At 38.8% G+C, this 19,654-nt stretch overlaps 1 protein-coding gene across 4 annotated transcripts in view; it reads left to right on the forward strand.

The window, feature by feature from the left end:
- IMMP2L (inner mitochondrial membrane peptidase subunit 2) overlaps positions 1 to 19,654 on the forward strand; it is a 964,367-nt gene that overhangs the window by 637,933 nt on the left and 306,780 nt on the right. For all 4 annotated transcript variants that reach the window (XM_069588004.1, XM_069588007.1, XM_069588005.1 and 1 more), the window contains exon 5: positions 10,808 to 10,873. In XM_069588004.1, coding sequence (XP_069444105.1) covers positions 10,808 to 10,873 — 66 coding nt within the window. The remainder of the gene's footprint in view (positions 1 to 10,807; positions 10,874 to 19,654) is intronic.

A 19,654-nucleotide genomic window follows, 5' to 3' on the forward strand; every position in this document is an offset into this window, starting at 1 on the left:
TTTTAAATATAACCAAGAAAATGTTTATCAATAACAGCAGTTTAATTGTTTAAAGTTCACACTTTTGTTGTTTCATAAGTACTTTCAGAATACATTTACTTGTGTAAGAAATTGTTAGTCATAAATCTGAAACATAAACTTCTTGTTCCTGCTGCTACCTTCTTGGATCATTTGAACTCTGACTGAAATCTCCGGGGGTCTCTCAATTCAGCTCAGTCATGTCCAACTTTGCAACCCCATGGACTGCAGCAAACCAGGCTTCCCTGTCTATCACCAACTCCTAGAGATTGCTCTAACTCATGTCCATTGAGTCAGTGATGCCATCCAGCCATCTCATCCTCTGTCGTCCCCTTTTCCTGTCTTCAGTCTTTCCCAGCATCAGGGTCTTTTCCAATGAGTCAGTTCTTCTCATCAGGTGGCCAAAGTATTGGAGTTTCAGCTGTAGCATCAGTGCTTCCAATGAATATTCAGGACTGATCTCCTTTAGGATTGACTGGTTGGATCTCCTCACAGTCCAAGGGACTCTCAAGAGTCTTCTCCAATACCACAGTTCAAAAGCATCAACTCTTTGGTGCTCAGCTTTCTTTATGGTCCAACTCTCACATCCATACATGACCACTGGAAAAACCATAGGTTTGACTAGATGGACCTTTGTCAGCAAGGTAATGTCTCTGTTTTTTATTATGCTGTCTAGGTTGGTCATAGCTTGTCTTCCAAGGAGCAAGTATCTTTTGATTTCATGGCTGCAGTCACCATCTGCAGTGATTTTGGAGCCCAAGAGAATAAAGTTTGTCACTGTCCATTGTTTCCCCATTTATTTGCCATGAAGTAATGGGACTGGATGCCATGATCTTAGTATTTTGAATGTTGAGTTTTAAGCCAGGGTTTTCACTCTTCTCTTTCACTTTCATCAAGAGGCTCTTCAGTTCCTCTTTGCTTTCTTCCATAAGGATGGTGTCATCTGCATATCCGAAGTTATTAATATTTCTCCCTGCAGTCTTGATTCCAGTTTGTGCTTCATCCAGCCCAGCATTTTGCATGATGTACTTGCATATAAGTTAAGTAATCAGGGTTATGATATACAGCCTAGATGTACTCCTTTCCCAGTTTGAAACCAGTTCATTGTTCCATGTCTGGTTCTGTTACTTCTTGACCTGCACACAGATTTTCTCAGGAGTCTCTGAAGGAGTCTGTTCCTAATGCTCAGGAGCCTGTTTTGGGTGGGTTTTTCTTGGAGAGAATAACTTTCTTTCCATCCCCACCCAGGAAACAAGCTGCCCAGGAGCACTGGCCTTAGTGCTCTGAAATTCTAATCACTTCTCAACAGGTTTTTCTATATATAGAACAGTCCTCTGTGCCTTCCTGATGATCCTTTCCCAGGGTTTCCCTTTTCCTCAAGACTTATTTCCTATGCAAGACCATATGGTATTATAGAAGGCAAATTTGAAGCAATAACCTGGGTTCTTGCCACTTCATCTGTACTTCACTTTTCTAATAATGAGGCCCTTGGATTGGAGCATTTTAACAAGTATCTGGACAAGAGCAATTATTAGGGATTGCATTTATACACACACACACACACACACACACACACACACACAAACACATACATACACACTTTGTGAAACTGTCTCTGAAGTTATAGGCTTCACACTTGTGAAGATTTCAAGAATAAACCCAAAGAGCAATAAAAAGATCTTGATAGTTTCTTTTGTTTAAATTTTAAAGACTTACATAATACAAAGAGAAGTCTGCAAGTGGCAAAAATGTAGCTGAAATGCTGACCTAAGTAAAAACTTTTAGAGTACTAATTAATAAAATTGCATTGAATTTAGAGAATGAACCATTATAAAAGGGGCTGAATGCACAAAGTTCACGCTACTACTGATAGTGAAGCAAGCATACAGAATCCAACATGGAAATTATTCATTTTTATCAGATAATACTCATTTAATTTAAAACTGACCTGTGACTTTCCAATATGAATACAATTATATTTAGTTTCGTGTTTCTTTAGTTAACTGTGTAATGAAATGTGACCAAACCTTTAAAATGCCTTTCTTGCCCTCTAATGCAACTGACTGAAATCAGTGGAGCGTTTCTGAAATAAATAAATAAATCTGTGTAACTCTTTAAAAAAGAGATTCCTGATGATTTTCTTGTGCTCAGATAACTGACCTCCTTTAGGAATTTATTTTAGAAAGAGATGACACTAAGATTTACTGAGAACCTAATTCCTGTTAGGGCTTCCCTGGTGGCTCAGATGGTAAAGCATCTGCCTGCAATGTGGGAGACCCGGGATCAATCCATGGGTTGGGAAGATCCCCTGGAGAAGGAAATGGCAACCCATTCTGCCACTCTAGTACTCTTACCTGGAAGATTCCACGGACTGAGGAGCCTGGTAGGCTACAGTCCATGGGGTCGCAAAGAGTCACACACGACTAAGTGACTTTACTTTCTTTCTTTTCATTTTAATTCATGTTAGACTCGCTGATGGAGCTTTCATAGATGTTTTCTCAGTTGTGATATGATGATAGAGGTAGAAGAAATTGTCAGGATTTCTAGAGGTTCCCAAACTCACATGTCCTCAGACCCTTAAACCCACATGAAACAAACTGTTGACACTGTGGCAAATCCTCAAGATCTCCTTCTCAGATCCAGTGGACTCTCTTTCATGCCAGAATGCAGGTTTTAGGGTGCTAGATCTTTGTATTTGTCTAAGAGGAACAAGAAACGTGAGATCTCTTGTTTGCTTGGCCAGCTCCAGATTTAAAAGTACAGAAATAAATGATGTATGGACCAAACAAAAGATTTCTACAAGCTAGGTTTGATTGTCTGGCTTCTGGTTTGATCTGGCCTTATCTCCTTGAATTTGAGACCCACATTGGTTATGGAGCTTGCCTACAGTCAGCTGCTGTCTGTACCAGAGGTAGACTATGACCGTGATCATGGACTCCATTTCTACTGCCCGCCAGTCCATGCTTTTGTATGACACAAAAGCACAAGTTCTTAGGCCACGGAGAATGAGTGAGACTGGATATTGCCAGGAAAAGACTAGGTACATTCATAGGCCTTTCCTAGCTGTAACGTATGAAAATCATGTCAAACTCAGGCAACATTTTCCAAAATGACAAAAAGAAAAGGCGTTATCATTTGCTGCTGCTGCTGCTAAGTCACTTCAGTCATGTCCAACTCTGTGTGACCCCACAGACGGCAGCCCACCAGGCTCCCCTGTCCCTGGGATTCTTCAGGCAAGGACACTGGAGTGGGTTGCCATTTCCTTCTCCATATCATTTGCTAAGATTTTTAAAATGTAACTTTTTACTGTTGTGTGGACTTTTAATTCTCATTTTAATGATTAAAACAGCGATACTTTTTATCATTATGATGATGTAAAGTTAGATGATTTAATGCATGGCCATCTGGAGAAGGAAATGGCAACCCACACCGGTATTCTTTCCTGGGAAATCCCATAGACAGAGAAGCCTGGTAGGCTACAGTCTATGGGGTCGCAAAGAGTTAAGACATGACTTAGCAGTGAAACAATAACACATTCTTTTAGACAGTTAAAAAAAATAAGCCTGTGAAATATAAGCCATCCCCAGGATATTAGTTTTTAGTTTTACCTCATTAATGAAGAGTTAAAATTCAGATCTTTCTGTGGCATATGCCATGGTAACTTCTAATCCTGAAGTTAATTCTAAAATAATCTGGGGCAATCTTGATACTTTTAAATATGAAAATCTACACAATCCACACAGCAAGGTATAAGAATTTGACTATAAATGGGAGAAGGGTGAGCATGCTTAGAGATATGGCATCAGGATGACCCTGGGTTTGGGAATAGAGAGGGTAGGTGCACTTGCTAAGCTTCCCATTCTAAAGAACACATGGGGGCTCTCCTGAGTATTCCAGAGTACCTTCCAGCATTCCAAACGGGATTCAAATTACAACCTTTTGGATCCATGGAAAACATGAAATTAGCTACAGAGACTCTAAGACCAAAGACATGGCTCTGTTGGCTTGTCACAGGTGAAAGCGACACTTCAGACAGGAAATGAAGTTCAAGAAGGTTAAGTGTCACAGAAGTCTTACTATGACTATGCTAACCCTTTACCTTTCCTCGCAACCATTCTCATTAGAGATAAATTCTGCCACATCAAACTGATCTACTGAGACCTACATGGTAGAGAGACCATTCTAGGCATCTTGTCCAAACCTCGGAGAAACTTGCCTAATTAAATCTTCAGCATAGAACAGAATGCTTAAAATCCAGGCTCCAGAAACAAATACTATAAAACTGTGTTTATTATGAAAATGTTAAATTTCAAATTTAAATGCAAATTGTTATTGGTCAGTGTACACCATGCTCCTAAAGTAAGGCGTAAGCTTTCACTTGTTATCCTTCACACTTTTAGAAGATAGGCAGTTGGCCAAGAAAATGCAGACAAAGGGAAGTTTAGGGACTATCAATGTAAATCTGTAATAACTCTCATAACATGTCTACTTATATCCCTATAATGCATTCAGCAGCCTAATGATTAAAATATAGATATTGAGCAGTAATGGGATTAATTTTTATAATATGATTAGACACATGAGATTAATATTACATTAAAATTTATAGATATGTTTGAAGTAGTAATTTATAAAATTTTAAATATATAGGTAGCTTACTTTGTATATTCTGTTTTGCCTCATGATCTTAATATATAGATTATTTTAAATATAAAATACTTTTCACATATCTCAGAAACTTAAAATTTGTCAGCATAAATAGTGTTTTATGCTGTTAAAGGTTGCTTTTCGTATCATTTCATTAACATTAACATTGCATCAATATTAGAAGGGGGGACTTGATAATTAGTTCAGTTCTCACCCCTGTCTTAGAGCATTTCTTCTCAGGTAGTGTCACGTGGTACAAATATTTGTCCTCTTCTAATGATTTTCCAGTACTCTGAACCAAAAATCTGGACACATGTTTTATCACATAGAGAACTGTGCTTGCCACTTTGGTTTTATATCCTTCCTAACTTTTCCCAGTACAGTTGCATGCACATTTTCTTTTTTGTAATTACTGATGCAAAGTCATGGTTCGGTTCGGTTCAGTTCAGTCCCTCAGTCGTGTCCGACTCTTTGCAACCTCATGAATCGCAGCACGCCAGGCCTCCCTGTACATCACCGTCTCCCAGAGTTCGCTCAAACTCACGTCCATCGAGTCGGTGATGCCATCCAGCCATCTCATCCTCTGTCATCCCCTTCTCCTCCTGCCCCCAATCCCTCTCAGCATCAGAGTCTTTTCCAATGAGTCAACTCTTCACCTGAGGTAGCCAAAGTACTGGAGTTTCAGCTTTAGCATCATTCCTTCCAAAGAACACGCAGGGCTGATCTCCTTTCAAATGGACTGGTTGGATCTCCTTGCAGTCCAAGGGACTCTCAAGAATCTTCTCCAACACCACAGTTCAAAAGCATCAATTCTTCCATGCTCAGCTTTCTTCACAGTCCAACTCTCTCATCCATACATGACTGCTGGAAAAGCCATAGCCTTGACTAGACGGACCTTAGTCAGTAAAGTCATGTCTCTGCTTTCAATATGCTATCTAGGTTGGTCATAAATTTTCTTCCAAGGAGTAAGCGTCTTTTAATTTCATGGCTGCAGTCACCATCTGCAGTGATTTTGGAGCTCAAAAAATAAAGTTTGACACTGTTTCCCCTGTTTCCCTATCTATTTCCCATGAAGTGATGGGACCAGATGCTATGACCTTCGTTTTCTGAATGTTGAACTTTAAGCCAACTTTTTCACTCTCTTCTTTCACTTTCATCAAGAGGCTTTTTAGTGCCTTTTCACTATCTGCCATAAGGGTGGTGTCATCTGCATATCTGAGGTTATTGATATTTCTCCCAGCAATCTTGACTCTAGCTTGTGCTTCTTCCAGCCCAGCGTTTCTCATGATGTACTCTGCACATAAGTTAAATAAGCAGGGTGACAATATACAGCCTTGACATATTCCTTTTCCTATTTGGAACCAGTCTGTTGTTCCATGTCCAGTTCTAACTGTTGCTTCCTGACCTGCATATAGGTTTCTCAAGAGGCAGGTCAGGTGGTCTGGTATTCCCATCTCTTTCAGAATTTGCCACAGTTTATTGTGATCCACACAGTCAAAGGCTTTGGCATAGTCAATAAAGCAGAAATAGATGTTTTTCTGGAACTCTCTTGCTTTTTCCATGATCCAGCAGATGTTGGCAATTTGATCTCTGATTCCTCTCCCTTTTCTAAAACCAGCTTGAACATCAGGAAGTTCACAGTTCACATACTGCTGAAGCCTGGCTTGGAGAATTTTGAGCATTACTTTACTAGCGTGTGAAATGAGTGCAGTTGTGCGGTAGTTTGATCATTCTTTTGCATTGCCCTTCTTTGGGATTGGAATGAAAACTGACCTTTTCCAGTCCTGTGGCCACTGCTGAGTTTTCCAAATTTGCTGGCATATTGAGTGCAGCACTTTCACAGCATCATCTTTCAGGATTTGAAATAACTCAACTGGAATTCCATCACCTCCACTAGCTTTGTTCGTAGTGATGCTTTCTAAGGCCCACTTGACTTCACATGCCAGGATGTCTGGCTCTAGGTGAGTGATCATACCATCATGGTTATCTTGGTCATGAGGATCTTTTTTGTATAGTTCTTCTGTGTATTCTTGCCACCTCTTCTTACTATCTTCTGCTTCTGTTAGGTCCATACCATTTCTGTCCTTTATTGAGCCCATCTTTGCATGAAATATTCCCTTAGTATCTGTAATTTTCTTGACGAGATCTCTAGTCTTTCCCATTCTATTGTTTTCCTGTATTTCTTTGCACTGATCACTGAAGAAGGCTTTCTTCTCTCTTGCTATTCTTTGGAACTCTGCATTCAGATGCTTATATCTTTCCTTTTCTCCTTTGCTTTTCACTTCTCTTCTTTTCACAACTCTTTGTAAGGCCTCCCCAGACAGCCATTTTGCATTTTTGCATTTCTTTTCCATGGGGATGGTCTTGATCCCTGCCTCCTGTACAATGTCACGAACCTCCGTCCATAGTTCATCAGGCACTCTATCTATCAGATCTAGTCACACATACATTCTTCTAACTCGCATGTTTAATCTATATATTCTGTTGATGTTGCCGTATCATTAAAAATTATTTTGTAATATTTTGTAACATTCTTTTGTAACATTAATGTTTGAATGATATTTTATTATATGATGAACTTTAATTTATTTAACAATCTTGTTGATTTTTTCCTCTTTAAAAATAGAATCCATGTAGCTAAAATTTTGTATATATATATACAACCATTTCATAAGAATAAATTTCTAAAAGTGTGATATGTTAAAGAGAGTATAAAATCTTGACATGTTTACAGAAAGGTACGTTACATGATTATCTATTTTAGGACATGTACCCGTGTCCCTAAACACTCAATAACAAATTGTATTAATGGTATTATTACTGTTCCTTTTTCGATATAACAGGAAAACAGTGTCCTGTTGTTTTAATGTACAATTCTTAGGTGATCACTGAGACTGAAAATTTTTTATACATTTCTTGTTATCTAAACCGAGAGACATGGATGGAGGCAAACTTTCCTAAATATCAATATCATATTTCCTTGCACAGAAAATATGAATTCCATCATCTTAAATGGGCCAGATCCCTCATTCTAGCTGTACATGAATGACATTAAGTTTGTAGATTTACTCCATTTCATGAAGGGGACAGATCACTCAAAAACTCTGATCAAATTTCCGTTTTAAAATAAAGAATGTTAATAATCAATCTAGTGAAAAGTTGTGTCAGTAAGTATGACATCTAAGCCACAAATGATTTAGATGATTTTCTTTTCTCTGCAATATATTGTGTGAAATAGACACCTTATTAAAACCTGCATGTTTCCCTTAATGAGGTATTAAATTCTGAATGTATTTAATCTTTTTAATATTTTTCCATTTAGCTTCCTTTTTAAAGGTAACTAAATTCAAAATGTGACTTGAATTGGAATTATGTTTTTATCTATCACTGATTTTCAAATCCATATTAAATGATCATTTATGTGATATGTGATATGTTTTTTGAAACAGACCTTTTAAGATCAAAAGATTTAAAATGTTACTGCCAGGAAATTGGACATCTTAAGATTGCGATAACCATTGCTATGTAACAAAGTGCTCCAACCTCCCACAGCTGAAAACAACCAACACTCATTATCTCATACATTTTCTAGGAATCAGGAAGCCAGAAGCATCTTCAGAGGGTGGTGTGGCTCAGGGTCTCTCACGAAGGTTCAGTGAAGCTGTTGGCTACTGCTGTACTTTCTGAAGACTTGACTGAGGCTGAAGGATCTACTTAAAAAAAAAATGAAATGTATTTGATATACAATATTGTGTTCGTTGCTGAAGTACTGCATAGTGATTCAACATTTACATACGTTGGGAAATGATCACAATAAGTCTAATAACCATCTGTCCCCATACAAAGTATGATAATATTATTGACCGTATTCCTTGTGCTATGTATTAAATCCTGGTGGTTTATTTATTTTGATACTGGCAGTCTGTATCCCTATGTCTCTTTCATCTATTTCACCCAATCTGTCGCCACTCCTCTCTCTCCCTGCAACTACTCTTTTATTCTCTGTATATATGAGTCTGTTGAAGGATCTGCTTCTAAGCTCACTCACAGCAAGGTTGCTGAGGACAGACATGGCTTCTCCCAGAGTGAGGGATCCCAGAGACAAAGTGAGCAGGGAGGAGGAAAGAGAAGGGGAGGGGAGTATTTATTAGAGTAAATAGTATCACCTTGTAACATTTACCATAGCTATTAATCATAGGTTAAAATAAATGATGTCCACACTAAGCATATCATAATGTGTCAGTTACCTTCAGTTCAGTTCAGTTACTCAGTCGTGTCCGACTCTCTGTGACCCTATGAATCTCAGCATGCCAGGCATCCCTGTCCATCACCAACTCCCAGAGTTCACTCAGACTCACGTCCATTGAGTCAGTGATGCCATCCAGCCATCTCATCCTCTGTCGTCCCCTTCTCCTCCTGCCCCCAATCCCTCCCAGCATCAGAGTCTTTTCCAATGAGTCAACTCTTCGCATGAGGTGGCCAAAGTATTGGAGTTTTAGCTTTAGCATCACTCCTTCCAAAGAAATCCCAGGGCTGATCTCTGTATTACATAATCTTTACATGGCTAAACCTAAGTGTAATTTCAAAGAAATTTCCTCCTCTTGTGCCTTAGCATTCCTAGAACTCAGACCCCAGATTCTCCCTCCATCTGTCTCCCTCTAGGAGTGTCCGATATTATATCAAAAAGATGGTAGGGTCTTGGAGGAAGGAAAACCCAGAGCTTACAGGAACCTCGAACACTGTCTCCTCTGCGCTTTGATAGAATAATGCTAGTATCAATGACAACATTCCAGCAAGGCTGGGCTCTGCCCCTCCGCAACTGCTCCTTTAGCACAAGAGACAGAGCAGCTTTAACTGAGAAATGTGGTAAGGAACCAAGGGGTTAAGAATAGCCCCAACCTTCAAGTCCTTGTGGAAGCGATATCCTCTCTCCTGGGTGGGCTTGGTCCAAGTGCTTTGTTAGAAATAAACCAACATGGAAGAAAACAACAAAAAAGACTCCAAATTCTTTGTTTTTTAAAAATAATGCAGCTTCAGTGTTTTCTTTTTAAAATCAAACTTCTTTGCTTATTTTAAATAAAATGTAACAAGTATTTTATCATTTTAAAGAAATGCCTCATTATTTTCTTATGTAATTAGTTAGTTGCTTTATATTCATTGCCTCATTTAATATTAGTATCTTAATTTGTAATTCTCACAAGATCCTCTTTGCACAACCCTGTCCATTTTAAAGATAAGAAAATCCACATCTGAAGAAGAAAATTAGCCTGTCAAAATTAAAACTTCAAAAAGGGACTGAAAGCTGAAGCTTAGGTTTATGACTCAGGTTTATTTTTTTAGGGTAGAATATATTAGTGTTAGAAGTATTTAAAAAGTTAAGGTGATGTTTACATAAATAGAATATTAGATCATCCTTAAGACTAAGGTCTGTCTAGTCAAGGCTATGGTTTTTCCTGTGGTTATGTATGGATGTGAGAGTTGGACTGTGAAGAAGGCTGAGCGCTGAAGAATTGATGCTTTTGAACTGTGGTGTTGGAGGACTCTTGAGGGTCCCTTGGACTGCAAGGAGATCCAACCAGTCCATCCTGAAGGAGATCAGCCCTGGGATTTCTTTGGAAGGAATGATACTAAAGCTGAAACTCTAGTACTTTGGCCACCTCATGCGAAGAGTTGACTCATTAGAAAAGACTCTGATGCTGGGAGGGATTGGGGACAGGAGGAGAAGGGGCCGACCGAGGATGAGAGGGCTAGATGGCATCACTGACTCGATGGACGTGAGTCTGAGTGAACTCTGGGAGTTGGTGATGGACAGGGAGGCCTGGTGTGCTGCGATTCATGGGGTTGCAAAGAGTCGGACACGACTGAGCAACTGAACTGAACTGAACTGAACTGAAGACAGACTAAAATTAAAGGTATAAATACTACCATTTGGAGGTCATATCTGAAATGATTTGTTTCATGAATCCTCTTTCCTACAGGTGCTTTGATAATTCCTTCTCACTTAAGACTTAAGTAGGACTGATGTCATGTCATGGTTGCAAAGGTTCCTGTGATGACTTTAATATAGCTTATTTTCTTGTAATATTTATTTCCATTTTCTTAAAACAACAGACATAACTGTTATATAACTTTATTTTTCTAGGTCCCCTAAAAACCCAGAACAGAAGATCATTAAGAGAGTGATTGCTCTTGAAGGAGATATTGTAAAGTAAGTACTTAAGCTATGGTTTTTGAGCTCAGTTTATAAATGTCTAGATTTTTGTTGAGTTTTAAATCACACTACTCGGAATGTATATCTCAGTCTAGAAAGGTGTATTGGATGGCTTCAAAGCTTTGGAGACTTTCTAAATGAACTACCACATCTTTAGTGACTATAATCAATCATTTGATAGGATATGACATGTCCATAAGCCGACTGATGGTACTCTTATCCTTTACTGGGAGACACATTTGAAATAGATATTAATTAAGGTGAAATTAACCACATTTTGTCAAATGACCACTAAATAAATGAATGTGAAACAGAAACTTCTGAATCAGTGACAAAAACAGTAGCTTTAGAAAATAACATTGGGACTTCACTGGCAATCCAAGGGTTAAGAGTCCATGCTTCTATACAGGGGGCACAGGTTTGACCCTGGTCAGGGAACTAAGATCCCATAGAACACTTGGCCAAAATAAAAGAGAATAACATTGTAACAATCAGCTGTTTTAACAATATGTAATAATGTTTTATTTATTCTGCTTGCTGATAAATCTAGAATCATGTTTGAGATTCAACAAGTAAATACTGATGTTGTGTGCAATGTCTCATATTGATTGCTTACTTTATTATATGTTACAGCCAAGTCTATACAATGTGGGATTCACTATGCTTTGAAGCTATATTTAGAAAGTTTTTTGATCCTGTTTTCCCAAAAAGCTTGATCCTAGACTGTTTGATTAATGACAGTACAGTTTAAACAATCTCATTAAAATGATCTAGAGTAAAATCTCGACCAGCAGTTCTCAAAGGATGGCCCAAAGGGCACTGGGAGTTTCCAAGACCCTTTGTGAGGGTCTCTGATCAAAACTACCTTCCCTTTAATACTAAGAGGTTACTTGCTTTTTCACTGTCATTTCTCTTGAGTGTACAGTGGAGTTTTCCAGAGGTTACATAATGTATGATATCACAGCAGACTGAAGGCAGAATAGATACAGAAAGGGCTGTCTTCTATTAAGCCAGATACTAAACAGATTGGCAAACATGTTTGAAAAAAAAAAAGCCTCCCTTCTCACTATTTTTTCTCTTGTTTTGAAAAACAATTGTGCTTTTCGTTCAAGTTGTTCTTTTTGTTAACATACAGGCTTAGTATTGTTATTTTATATTGAATAAGATATCTAAAAATTCTCCACTGTAATTTCTAATATGATAAATATTGACAGCTAGTATCCCCATAAACAAAGGTTCTTCAAGACCTCAGTTATCAGGAGAGCTATTGGGGTTATGATGTGCTTGGTCTGTATTCATGAGTATTTCTTTGGTCTTTTTTCTTTCCAAAATCCTTGTTGCTCAGTCACCCAGTCATAGCCTTATTGAAGTATAATTTATATGCTGTGCAATTCACCCACTTTATAATATATTGTGCAGTGTTTTTTAATATAAATCTATATGTTGTGCAACCCTCACCATAATCTAGATTTGAAACTTCCTATTACGTTCAAACATTCCCTTCCCAGATTTGTCCTAAACTCTGGTTCCCACAAATCCCCACTGCTAATGCCACACAACCATGGATCTGCTTTTTATCAGTTAGACTTTTCTAGAAATTTTACTTAAACATTTTAATATATGTCGTCCTTTGTATCTGGTTACTTTCACTTAGCATAGCATTTTTTTTTGGCAGGGGCAGGAGGGGGGGGGTTTCTCCATGTTGTGCATCTATAGTTTATTCCTTCACATTATTGATTACGTTTGATTACATGAACATACAACTCTACGAATATATTCAAATCAGTGAGTTCCACTCTTTAAATGGGTAAATTATGTGAGTTACGTCTCAATAAAGCTATTTTAAAAACAAAACAAAATAATTGATCAACAAAACAGGGAAACTTTCATCTATGTAAAGTAACAGGATTAGGAATGGCAAGGGGCTCATTTTATAGTATAATTCAAGGAGAACACAACTTTAATTCAGATGTAATATTATTGGTCACTAGATAACTAGTACACAATGTGAGACTGCAAAGCTTGGTTGGACATCAAAAAACAAACAAACGGGCAAAAAAAAAAAAAACAAAACCAACCCTGTGCAATCAAAAGCCCTACAACAGACCTTTCTGAAAAAGAGGCAGGATTGTTACTTTCCTCAGTAAATATAAATATTCTGTTCACAGAGGAGAGGCTGGGCGAGAAAAAGGGCTAACAGTACAGGATTGAAGGATGAGAAAAGGGTTTATGGGAACGTAGTAGGTTTATACCTTCTTTCCTCATGGCTGCAACCCACATGTTGAACCTCTAGCTTGTTCCATTCTGCAAACTGACACTTGAGACATACATCCCTTTCTACCCTCTTCGCTATTCTTCTATCATGCAGCAATGAATGATATAAAGCATGAAAGTAACAAGGCTCAAGACCTTTCTACTCTGTAACCTCTAAAAACTGATTAATACTTGATTAAAAGAGAACTAGTTTTGTATTTGGTGTTTTAAAAGAAAAATTTAACTTTTATTCATCTGATACTTCCATATCCTGGATATCCTAGCCTTCTTGTACTTTTAGTTAGTAATTGAATATATTCCTATAATGATTTTCTAACAATGTTGAAAAACATTAAGGGATAGTTAGGGGATAAAATACTGTTTATTAATGTGGTTACTCCCTTTCTCTGTTACCCATTTTTAAGTGTATGAGAACATATAAAAAGTTAATATGCTATCTGTCTACCACTCATACCATATTAAAAATTTTATATGTTCTCATATGCTTAAAATGGTAATGAAAAGTATTCTTGCCTGGAAAATTCCATGGGCAGAAGGTCTAGTGAGTTACAGTCCATGGGGTCACAAAGAGTCAGACACGACTGAGCATGCATGTATACACGCTACCATTTGTCAACTAGTGTCCTGACTTGTAGTAGGCAAGGTGCTTCTGTCTATGCTGCTGCTGCTAAGTCACTTCAGTTGTGTCCGACTCTGCAACAACATAGATGGCAGCCCACCAGGCTCCCCTCTCCCTGGGATTCTCCAGGCAAGAAAGAATACTGGAATGGGTTGCCATTTCCTTCTCCAGTGCTTGAAAGTGAAAAGTGAAAGTGAAGTCTCTCAGTCATGTCCAGCTCTTAGCGACCCCATGGACTATAGCCTACCATGTTTCTCCATCCATGGGATTCTCCAAGCAAGCATACTGAAATAGGTTGCCATTTCCAGACCTAGAATTTCCACTCCTACTTTTACCCTGGGTAATACCAGATTACCTAGTAGGCAAGCTAAGCACTAATGTAGGTTTCCAGAAAAAAAAAAAATTTTTTTTTGAAAAAAAAAAAAAAAAAGTATTATTTCACTAAATGACTAAAGATGGAGGGTCGTGGGGAGATAACACTTATCAGGACTTGGCTATCCTTACTGTGCATTTTATGCTATTTTTAATTACACATAATTAGAGGCTATAAAGGGAACCCTCATCTTTTCAAAGGTTAAGGCTTTGAAAAGCTTGATCAAGTCCTCAATTTAATGTTCTGTTGGTTAAACTCCTTCAGATTACAGTTAAGTTAAATGTTAGTCACTCATTTGTGTCCAACTCTTTGCGACCCCATGGACCATGGCGTGCCCGGCTCCTCTCTCCATGGAATTCTCCAGGAAAGAATACTGGAGTGGGTAGCTATTCCCTTTTCCAGGGAATCTTCCCAACCCAGGAATGGAACCCAGGTCTCCTTCACTGCAGGCAGATCCTTTACCATCTGAATCACCAGGGAAGCCCAAAAGTGTTAGTTGCTAAAAGTGAGTTGTGTCTAAAGGTGGGTTGTGTCTCACTTTTTGAGACCCCACAGACTGCAGTCCACCAGGCTCCTCTGTCCATGGAATTTTCCAGACAAGAGTACTGGAGTGCATTGCTGTTCCCTGTTCCAGGGATCGAACCTGAGTAGAATCCAGTTTAAAGAGCATTCGTTTGAAAGTCCGGGTAAAGGCAGGGTGACAGAGCCCAGGAGCAGCACCTCTGGTTTCTGTACACCTGTGCCCTGTCTGCTGGCACAGCGCTTCTGCTGCCCTGTCTATGTTCCCACTGGTATTGCTCCATTGTCAACTGCTGACTTCCTTGGGTGTGGGTCATACTTAAACTACCCGAGAGAAGTCTGAGTTTGCACCTCTGATCTAGAATTCATCCTCCCTACAGGCCACTGGTCAACTAATTGGTCAGCTGCCTTTGGAGTAGGTGCCCTTGCCTGGTTTAGTCAGCTGTGTCTAGGCAGGTAATTTACCTGGTTCTGATGCTACGGTTATAAGGAACCGCTTGAACAGAGCTCATATAGCAGATGCCCTGAAGCCTCCCACATTCTGGCAGTGAGATTAGGAGTCACTTTCCTTAGCATTGCCCTTCACTACTTCATTTTTGATTAGACTATACCTGCTCTCCTTGGTATTTGCTCTGACCTTACTCTCTAGGTAAGTTGTTTTTTTTTTTTTTTAATTGCAGAAGTAACATAAGTTTGAAAAATGTAAAGTACTGTCATGAACAACCTTGCACACATGCTTCCATATGCTTGTGTGTTTACTCTCATGGAGTAGATACCTATAAGTGGAAATAGTCTACAAATGCTTTGCTATTGCTGCTGTTGTTACTTTTCAGTTTAGTTCAGTTCAGTTCAGTCGCTCAATCATGTCCGACTCTTTGGAACCCCATGAATCGCAGCACACCAGGCCTCCCTGTCCATCACCAACTCCCAGAGTTCACTCAGACTCACGTCCATCAGGTCGGTGATGCCATCCAGCCATCTCATCCTCTGTCGGCCCCTTCTCCTCCTGCCCCCAATCCCTCCAGCATCAGAGTCTTTTCCAGTGAGTCAACTCTTTGCACGAGGTGGCCAAAGTACTGGAGTTTCAGCTTCAGCGTCATTCCTTCCAAGGAACACCCAGGGCTGATATTTAGAATGGACTGGTTGGATCTCCTTGCAGTCCAAGGGACTCTCAAGAGGCTTCTCCAACAGTACAGTTCAAAAGTGTCAATTCTTTGGCACTCAGCTCTCTTCACAGTCCAATTCTCACATCCACACATGACCACAGGAAAAACAATAGCCTTGACTAGATGGACATTTGTTGGCAAAGTAATGTCTCTGCTTTTCAATATGCTATCTAGGTTGGTCATAACTTTTCTTCCAAGGACTAAGTGTCTTTTAATTTCATGGCTGCAGTCACCATCTGCAGTGATTTTGGAGCCCCCAAAAATAAAGTCCGACACTGTTTCCACTGTTTCCCCATCTATTTGCTATGAAGTGATGGGGCCAGATGCCATGACCTTAGTTTTCTGAATGTTGAGCTTTAAGCCAACTTTTTCACTCTCCTGTTTCATTTTCATCAAGAGGCTTTTTAGTTCCTCTTCACTTTCTGCCATAAGGGTGGTGTCATCTGCATATCTGAGGTTATTACTTTTAGTTCTAATATATACAGCCAAATCCCCCTCTCAAGAGGTTTGTGTATATTAACACTCTTACCAACACCACATGAAATACCCTTTCAGAAGAAATTGACTTTATCATGTCCAGAAACCAAAACACTGCATCAAAAAATTTGAAAATATTTCTAGATGATCAAGTTATATTTAACATAAACAGTTCACTGATAGTATAGTCTTTACAACTGTTCATTTAATGAACACTAGTGTAGACACTAGAAAGACGTAGTTGAGCCAAAAAGACAGTCTTTTCCTTCATGGAGCTTACATTCTAGTGGTTTGAAGCTAATAATAAACAAAGAAACATATCGCATAATGCAATGTCACAAGTTAGAAGTGCTATGGAAAAAATATAGTAGGAAACGAAGTATAGAGTGATGGTGGGAGTCTGACTGCTAGTTTAGGTAGAGTGTTTACTGTAAAACTCTCTAAGGAGAAGGGATTTAAGCAGATATGTAAATTAAGGGAGAAGAGGAGGAAGAGAGCCATTCTAGAGTCTGGGGAAGGACAGTTCAGACTAAAGGAATAAATAACAGATGCAAATCTGAGAAGGATGCATGTTAGATGAGTTTACAAGATGTCAGCATGTTGCATTTTCATGCAGGAAGAAAATGGATGTAGGAGATTAGATTTTAGAGACTTGCAGAACCTTGTGGGTCATAGTAAGGACTTTGGATTTTATTCTAGGGGGATGGCAAGCCAGTGCAGAGCTTTGAGCCATGTAGCGGTATGATCTGATTGGTGTTTTTAAAGGATCACTCTGCCTGCTGTGAGGAGAATAGGCTAAAGGGAGGCAGTCTGACCCAAATAACCGGTCAAAGTATTTTTCTCTTGGGAAAATCACATCTAGCTTCTTCTAACAGTAGTTAGGTAACCTTATTTATGACATGAATGATGACTACTTTGATTTGTTATTTCAGAGTGATTCTCAGAAGTAGTCACATTATTTGTAATCACTATCATTATGATTATATTGACAAATGATAAGTAGAGCTGAAGTATTTGAAAAAATTCAGGTAACTGCTGCTAAGACTGTAAAAGAGGAGACTTTCAGGGGTCCAAATGTTCTATCTTGATGTCAACATTGATTAAAATCACAAAGCAATTGCTTGATTCTCTGGATAGCTTAGCTAGGAATGTTAGCTTTTGTCATAAAGTTAACCCAAATGAGGATGTTTATCTATAACATTAACAGTCAAAAGGTAATGAAAGTAATATCAATACTCATTAGCTCCACCAAAATATTTTTCATAGTTATTTGTTTTTTCTTATTAATTTGTTATGACTCACGGAGAAGCCCTGTTTTAAAGAAGCATAAAATGAGTACATAGCACTAAATTGCAGCAAGTCAATAGGAATCAACCACAATTGAAAGTTCTAAAGCATCAGTATTTTTTATTGGGACATTTATATTTCTCTTTCACAGATTTTGTCAGCCTGATCAGAAATGAAATCTTGGCCCTCGTCCTTGGTCAAATACACTTTACAGACATTTGGAATCTGGGCTTCCATGTGGTCTGCAACCTCAATGAACTAAATGAATAGTCTTTGTAGCCCCTAGTGAAGAGGGAAATCAAATACTTTATCACCTAAGCTGGGACACTTTTTAGAGCAAAAAGGGATGATGGTAATTATTACATTGGAGTAATCAGCGTAAACAGTACTGCCCAAACTGCGACAAGTGGTCACTCTACCAGAAAATATAATCTACTTTCTAATTCATGTCACAAAAATTGATTTTATTTAGTCTGTAGCCTTCCTTGTTCAGAAGAGTTCCAAGAAGTGTTCATATAAAACAATCACTTTGTGGCCCCAGGGATGTATTAGATCCGGTGTGATCAATGGTTATGTATTCACAGCAGTGATTTTCCTTTTGTGAAGTATAGCGTAAGGCTTTTTCTCTCACAAGTATTGATACTGCAGTGTAGTCTGAGGTAGACAATTGTGAGACTTCTCTCACTGCAAAATGTTTAAATAATTCCCCTTCAAGTCTGGAGACTTTTACTTTGTAAAATGTCAAAACACCCTAATGTATTAAAAATAACTTTCTGGTATTAGCAAAAAAATATCTATTGAATCACTGGAATTTAAACATTGTAAAGCTTGTTGATCTTAAATGTGCTATTGAAGATAGGAAAATCAATATTAACCTATCACAGATGGTTGGAACATATTATATTCCAGCAAATGATGAAGCTTTATATGAAGAATAAGAGAACTAAATTGAATTTTCCCCAGTAAAGCTAAAAATGATGTTTGTTTAATAACTGCTTTTTATGGTTGGGGTAATATTCTGAATAATAGGAACCTAATGTGTCTATTGGGCTTCCCTGACGGCTCAGGCAGTAAAGAATCCACCTGCAATGCAGGAGACCTGGATTTGGTCCCTGGGCCAGGAAGATCCCCTGGAGAAGGAAATGGCAACCCACTCCAGTATTCCTACCTGGGAAATCCCAGGGCCAGAGGAGGCCTGGCGGGCTACAGTCCATGGGGTCGCAAAGAGTCAGACACCCCTGAGTGACTAGGCACAGATGCATATGATGTGTCTATATGACTCTCTTTGAAGACCATACATTGGTTTATGGCTTTTTTGGTAGATTAGGAATTCATCTGTCCTAAAAGGAAGGATAGAATGAAAAAGGAACTTGAAAAGAAGCCTGTGTCCAAAACCCTGATGAAGATTGGTGAAGGCATTGTTTTCTACGAGTATGGAAAACAACAGTTTCTTTTATAATTTTCAAATGGGAATGAGATAGATGGTTGCTGCTGAAGACAGGAGCGTGTTTACACACTGGGTCCTAGCTGTTAAATTGAACAGAAAGTTTTCAGAAAGCTCTAAGGCCCTTTGCTGCTGCTGCTGCTGCTAAGTCACTTCAGTCGTGTCCGACTCTGTGTGACCCCATAGACGGCAGCCCACCAGGCTCCCCCGCCCCTGGGATTCTCCAGGCAGGAACACTGGAGTGGGTTGCCATTTCCTTCTCCAATACATGAAAGTGAAAAGTGAAAGTGAAGTCGCTCAGTCGTGTCTGACTCTTCGCGACCCTATGGACTGTAGCCTACCAGGCTCCTCTGTCCATGGGATTTTCCAGGCAAGAGTACTAAGGCCCTTTAGCTTGGTTTAATTTGAACAGTAACTTTTCCAAAGCAAAATACCATGGCACATCTATGCTTAGTACTTAGGGTCTAATCAGTGCTGTTAGTTAATAGCTAAGAGTTTGAATAATGAAAATATGTGTTTCAGAGTCTGCCCAAGAGTTCAGTTACCACTAAATTAGAGGCATTTGTGAAAAATCATCAGCTTCCCTCCAGTGTGAACCTGGGAAATTATTAATATATTC

This window comes from Ovis canadensis, chromosome 4 (genome assembly GCF_042477335.2).
Source record: "Ovis canadensis isolate MfBH-ARS-UI-01 breed Bighorn chromosome 4, ARS-UI_OviCan_v2, whole genome shotgun sequence".
Classification (NCBI taxonomy): Eukaryota; Metazoa; Chordata; class Mammalia; order Artiodactyla; family Bovidae; genus Ovis; species Ovis canadensis.